The sequence below is a fragment of the Colobus angolensis genome, unplaced genomic scaffold, assembly GCF_000951035.1.
Source record: "Colobus angolensis palliatus isolate OR3802 unplaced genomic scaffold, Cang.pa_1.0 Scaffold118, whole genome shotgun sequence".
NCBI classification, from domain to species: Eukaryota; Metazoa; Chordata; class Mammalia; order Primates; family Cercopithecidae; genus Colobus; species Colobus angolensis.
In genome coordinates, this window is record NW_012112919.1 from 5,873,988 (window position 1) to 5,881,059 (window position 7,072).

At 39.9% G+C, this 7,072-nt stretch overlaps 1 protein-coding gene across 1 annotated transcript in view; it reads left to right on the plus strand.

Moving 5' to 3' along the window:
• The window catches only part of DNAH6 (dynein, axonemal, heavy chain 6), a 337,022-nt gene that overhangs the window by 140,854 nt on the left and 189,096 nt on the right, over positions 1–7,072 (plus strand). The window contains exons 32-33 of the mRNA XM_011925684.1: positions 2,217–2,365; positions 3,745–3,852. Coding sequence (XP_011781074.1) covers positions 2,217–2,365; positions 3,745–3,852 — 257 coding nt within the window. The remainder of the gene's footprint in view (positions 1–2,216; positions 2,366–3,744; positions 3,853–7,072) is intronic.

The window sequence follows — 7,072 nt, forward strand, 5'->3', positions numbered from 1 at the left end:
AAAAAAAAAAGAAATAGGGTCTCACTAGGCTGCCCTGGCTGGAACCAAACAGAGGTCAAGCAATCCTCCCACCTCAGCCTCTAGTAGTTGGGACTACAGGCACATGGTACTACATCCAGCTAAATGTTATACATATTTTTCATGGCACTTTTTATTGAGGTATAGTTTATACACAATAAAGAGCACAGCTCATAAGGGTGTAGCTCAGTGAATTCTTACGCATGCATTCATCTGTGTGACTACGAAGACCAAAATATAAGGCATTTTTAGGACTCCAGAAGGCCCCTTATGTGCTCAATGCTGCATTTCATAAGAAGAGACACTACCCCTTTAGGATGGAATTTCTCAGAAAATTCCTGTGATAACAGCTAATTTTAAATATTCTTCTATGTGAAATAAAAGTAATTGCTTAAGAATAGAATAGACTGTTCCAAATCCTATCATTAGAAAAATTACAACCTATATTAGTGTATTCGGTCTTTCTTGCATTGCCATAAAGAAATACCTGAGACTGGGTAATTTATAAAGAAAAGAGGTTTAAATTGGCTCGTGGTTCTGCCGGCTATACAGAAAGGTGGTGCTGGCATCTACTTGGCTTCTAGGGTGGCCTTAAGGAGCTTTTACTCATGGTGGAAGGTGAAGCGGGAGCAGGCACTGCACATGGTGAAAACAGGAACAAGAGAGAAAGAGTGGGTTGGGGGGTGCCCCACACTTTTCAATGACCAGATCTCAGAATTCACTTACTATTGCAAAGCAGCACCAAGCCATGAGGGATCAAGGATCCACCCCCGTGACCCAGACACCTCCCATCAGCCCCCACCTTCAGCACTGGGAATTATGATCCAATGTGAGATTTGGGCGGGGATAAACATCAAAACTATGTCAATTAGTATAATGCTTATGGCAGCTCAGGGGTCTGCCATACCCACTGTGGGCATGATGGGGTGGGGGGCAGTTAAGGCAGGTAGTATCTTTACTCTTGACCCTCTCTGCAAACAGAGAAAATAAATGACTTGCTCAGTGTCCCAACCTGGTAGGAAGAAAACCAAGCTGAGAGCCCAGTCCAACATGTTGTCCACATCTCATGCTTTGTCCTATTGTTATATTACTCAGTAATGGATTGGACAAATTTAAAAGTCTAGTCTTCTGAGTGCTATTCCTATTATTTTTAGAGTTTAAGTGAATTAGATTCTGTTGTCAGTATTTTTTTTTTTTTTTTTTTGAGACAGAGTCTGGCTCTATCACCCAGGCTGGAGTGCAATGGCACTATCTCAGCTCACTGCAACTTCTGCCTCCCAGGTTTAAGCAAGTCTCCTGCCTTAGCCTCCTGAGTAGCTGGGATTACAGGCTCCTGCCACCATGCCCGGCTAATTTTTTGTATTTTTAGTAGAGATGGAGTTTCACCATGTTGGTCAGGCTGGTCTCAAATTCCTGACCTCAAGTGACTCACCCATCTCAGTCTCCCAAAGTGCTGGGATTACAGACGTGAGCCACTGCACCCAGCCTGTCAGTAAATATTTTTAATCACCTACTGTGTGCAGAGCACTGTGTTAATCAGCAGGGATAGGTCTGTAAACAAAACAGACACCAGTAAGAACTCTGCATCATTCTAAATTCTGCATCTGAAGCCAACTGCAGTGTTTCAGGCAGATTATAAATAGAAAAAAGGGTCTGCATCCAGCTCCACTGTCAAAGACACTAAGCCTCATCTGATTAATTTAACCAAGGATGCAGAAACTTGTCAGAAGAAAGGCAGAGGAGAGGCTGACGATCTTTGCATGGCTTCCCTTGACTCCTCAGGAAACTAAGAGAGCTAGTAGCAATCACCTTCCACTAGGGTGGTGTTCCTGTCGGATCAGAGAAGCTCAGTTCTTGCTTTTGTGCTCAGGCCTAATGACACCATCCAACTTTCACGATGGGAACATTTTCAAAAGCTAGGCTCTTCTGTTCCTTGAACCAAATGTTCCCAAAGCTACATCTTCATCTACAGATGGAAAACAGAATCAGTGCCTAGGTATCCCCATACAATATTCTGCCTTCCAGTTTCCTGTGGCACAGAAAGCCTTTTTCCCTTCAATTTTTATGTTTCTTTATTAAAAGACATAACAACTTGGGAAGGTATAATGCTTAGAGTCAATTTTGACTATGTTGGTATCATGCTAATACATTGTTATCAATACAATGTAATAAGCATTGCATTATTTTTTCTATTCTAGGTAATTCTATATTCTGAAGGATTTGAATCCAGTAAAATATTAGCAAGAAAAATGACTCAGATGTATAAGCTTTGCAGTGAGCAGCTGTCTCAGCAGGATCACTACGACTTTGGCATGAGAGCTGTGAAGTCTGTCCTGGACATGGCTGGGTAAGAAACCAAAGTAGTCGAGTGAAATCCCAAACCATGTGATCAAATGCATTAAATGGGTAACTCAGGAAAGGCTCTCAGACAGTAAGTGATTAGTAAATGTTGGTTGCTGCTGTTGTCATCATTCTTACCTTGACGCTCCTGTGACAAAGTGACACAGGCTGTCTCTTCTCATCCCATGACAGTTCTTCACTGTGAGTCCTAACATGGTTGTCCTCGATAGAAACTGACCTCCAACTAGGCTTTGGAGAACATTAACTTCCCCTGAACTCAAATTCAAACACTGGGTTTTTGTTTACAAAAGCCTTTACTACCTTAAGATGGTATGACTAGACTTAAAAGACACACAGTCTGTTATGTATATGCAACAAAGCCAGTCAAACATGTTGCCTGAGAAAGCCTCAGGAGTTTAAAGAAACTTCATCATTCCAATTCAGTTCAGCTTATGTCTTAGATTTCATCTCTGTCTTTATAATATAGCTCAAGCCTAAACTTTTTTCTAGGATCTAGTAAAGAAAGAGTCTTTCCTCTTCTCAGGCCCCAACTTTTCTCTTTATAACTTCTTGAAACTACTATATCTGGAATCCCCAACTTGTCCAGAGCCTCTGAGGAGACCTATTTTATCTCTAGTCCTTCCTTTCAGGCCATGACTCATTGGCTCAGGTTCTGCACATCCAGAAACCCTCTGCCTGGCTCCTGCATCACTGGGCTCTGCACGAATCTCCCTGCACTTTTCTACCCTCTGTGCTATATTTTAACCTCTCAGATATAGTATGTCCCCTCTTTACAGGATGGCCATTTAAGGACTAGGAATACTAAGAAGTTGAGATACACTTGCACTGAAGGAGCACAACTACAGTCCAGTGAGTCACAGAGACAGACCAATGTGCAGTCATGTAGCTGTGATGCAGGGAGGGCAGCAACAGGGCTGCACCCGCCCAAGGTTCGCTGAGAAGGAGGATAGAGGACAGGAGCTTTCTAGCAAAGGGAGCCACTGGGCTGGGTTTTGAGGGGAAAAATAAGAGCGGGCAAAGAACAAGGCAAGATATTCTGGGCAGGCTGAAAAGAAAATCACAGATATAGGAATCATCATGATGTATTCAAGGAACTATAAATTCAGGTTGAATAACATCGGGATTGGGGAGGATGTTAAGAAGATGTCCTTGTCATTCTCTTCAAGGCTGCGTAGCCATTGCAGGACTTGTCAGTGTGCTCTGATGGAGATGAACGCTGAGCACACAAGGGAACATGATTGTCTCCTTCTAGCAGGAATCCTCAGGGGAAGGTCTCTGCCCTCCCTACAGGTTTAGAAAATCACAGTCAACCTTATGTTCTTGTGATATGCCTTTAAATATTCCAAAGTATTCCTTTAAATTTAGATCCTTAAAAAGAGAAAACCCAAACCTAAATGAAGATGTGGTGTTGATAAGAGCTTTACGAGACTCCAATTTGCCAAAATTTCTAACAGATGATGCTCTTCTGTTCAGGTAAGTTTCTAGACATTACCAAGTAAAGCGTGGCTATCACGTAGTAGCAAATGGTAGTCTTTTCTTCAATTATTTCTTTCTCTAACAAACTGAAAACTTTCCCATCTTTTCTGGAGAAACTTATTTTGCAGTTTAAGAAATACTCATTTAAAATAAAGATACTAAAGTTTGGGCATAATTTCAATCATTTGTCTTTTTTTATCAAAATATTAATCACCAGACTATGTGCTATACAAATTAGCATTTGGCCATAAGTTCCTGACCTAAGGGAAGTTTCTGACTCAAAAAAACTGAGACTTGGGACTTAACATAAATACAATTGTTTTTATCCATTTCATTTTTTGTTGTTTAGTTTTACATTTCTCTAAGTTATACATGTATATAGTTTTAAAAAGAAAATAGTTTCATAAATTAGTCACATAGAAAGCAACAGCCCCCAGCCTTTCGCCAACTCCAGCTTCCCAAAGACAATCATTTTCTAACTCTTTTATTTATGTATTCTGCTATCCCTCTCCAGACTTCTTAATACCACATTTACACCATTTCTTTTTCTTTTTTCCTTTTTTTTTTTTTTTTGACTTTTTTCAGTGGTTGCCCTAGATTTTGCAATATACATTTACAAATAATCTAAGCCCACTCTCAATTAACACAATACCATTTCATGGGAAGTGTTAGTACCTTATAATAGCAATTCTATTTCTCCCTTCTATCCTAATTCCTCCCTTCCATGCCTTGTGTCATTGCTGTCATTCATTTTACTTATATATGAACATACATAAGCACATATATAATATATACATAGGCATACATAATCAAATACATTGTTACTATAACTATTTAGAACAAACTGTTATCTGTTAGATCAATTAAGACAAAGAAAAATAAAAATTTTCATTTTACCTTCAATTATTCCGTCTTCCATGCTCTTGCTTTAGGTAGATCAGAGTTTCTGACCTATGTTATTTTTTGTCTCTCTAAAGAACTTCTTTTAATATTTCTTGCAAGGCAGGGCTACTGGCAACAAATTTTCTCAATATTTATTTGTCTGAGAAAGTCTTTATTTCTCCTTCACCTTTGAAGGGTAATTTCACAGGGTACAGAATTCTAGGTTGGTGGGGTTTTCCTCATATGTTTCACTCCCCTCTCTTCTTGCTTGCATAGTTTCTGAGGAAAAGTCAAATGAAATTCTTATCTTTGCTCATCTATAGGTAAAGTCTTTGTTTTTTTTTTTTTTCCCCCTTCTGGCTTCTTTCTATATTTTTTTCTTTAATTTTCTGTGGTTTTAAAATGACCTGCGTCGGTATAATTTTTAGGTATTTATCCTGCTTAGTGTTTTCTGAGTTTCCTGGATCTAAGGTTTGGTGGGTGACATTAATTTGGGGAAATTCTGTTATTATTCTTTCAAATATTTCTTCTGTTCTTTTCTCCCACTCTTACCCTCTGGTATTCCTATTGCACACGTGGTACTCCTTTTGTAGTTGTACCATGGTTCTTGGGTATTATGTTGCTTTTCCAGTCTTTATTCTCTTTACTTTTCAGTTTCAGAGGTTTCTATTGAGGTGCCCTCAAGTTCAGAGGTACTTTCCTCAGCTGTGTCCAATCTACTAATAAGCCTATCAAAGGCATTCTTCATCTCTATTATAGTGTGCTGGTTTTGATAATGCATTTCTTTTTGCTTCTTTCTTTGGCTTTCCACATCTCTGCTTACATTGCCCAGCTGTTTCTGCATGCTGTCTATTTTATCCATTAGAGCCTTTCGCGTATTCATCATCATTGTTCTAAATAATTAGAATCTGTCCAATAATTTCAACATCCCTCCCATGTCTGGTTCTACTGCTTGCTCTGTCTTTTCAAATGGTGGGGAGGGGTTGCCTTTTATTATACCTCATAATATTTTCTTGATGGCTGGCCATGATGTAGGTTTAGAAAATAAAAAGAACTGGGCCAAAAGTAAATTGGCTCTAAGTAATGTAGTGGTAAGGTGCAGCAGGAGGGAAAGTGTTCTGTTGTCCTAGGATTGGGACTCAGTCTTTTAATGAGCCTATGCCAACTGTAAGCTTCATAAGTGTTTCTCACGTTTTTTCTCCCCCTGTTAGGTGGTACACGGTGACTACAGTGGCCTAGAGTTTGGTAATTCCCTTCTCCCAGTGAAAGGCTAGAGCCAGCTGGAGTTGATGTTTCCCTTCCCCCAGGTCTGTTAGGCTCTGACAAAACTCTAGCAGGTTGGGCTCTGATTAATTATCCTGGCTTCTTCTTATTAGAAAAAGCAGGGTGCTCCAGCCTATTTCATAATGGTTTCTTTTCCCCTCCCCTGCCAGAAGCATGAAGAGATTTCTTTTTTTTTTTTCCAAATGTGATTTTTTTTTTTTGTTTTCATTTCCGACTTTTATTTTAAGGTCCAGGGTACATGTGCAGGATGTGCAGGTGTGTTCCTTAGGTAAACATGTGCCATGGTGGTTTGCTGCACAGGCATTCACCCAGCATCCATTAGCTATTTTTCCTGACCCTCTCCCTCCTCCGACTCCCCACCCTCCGACAGGCTCTGGTCTGTGTTGTTCCCCACCATGTGTCCATGTGTTCTCATCATTTAGCTCCTACTTATAAGTGAGAGCATACAGTATTTGGTGTTCTGTTCCTGCATTAGTTTGCTAAGGATAATGGCCTCCAGCTCCATTCATGTTCCTGCAAAGGATATAATCTCATTCCTCTTTATGGCTGCATAGTATTCCAAGGTGCATATGTATTACATTTTCTTTATCCAGTCTCTCATTGATGGGTTTTTAAGTTGGTTACATGTCTTTGCTATTTATAATAATGCTGCAATGGACATACACATGCATGTGTCTTTATAACAGAATGACTTATATTTTTTTAAGCATATACCCAGTAATAGGATTGCTGGGTCAAATGGTAGTTCTGTTTTTAGCTCTTTGGGGAATAAGTAAACTGCTTTGCACAGTGGTTGAACTAATTTACACTCCTACCAACAGTGTAAAAGCATTCTTTTTTCTCCACAACCTCACCAACATCTGTTGTTTTTCGACTTTTTAGTAATAGCCATTCTAGGCCGGGCGTGGTGGCTCACACCGGTAATCCCAACAACTTTGGGAGGACACGGCAGGTGGATCATCTGAGGTCAAGAGTTTGAGACCAGCCTGACCAATATGGTGAAACCCTGTCTCTACTAAAAATATAAAATTAGCTGGGCATGGTGGCACAT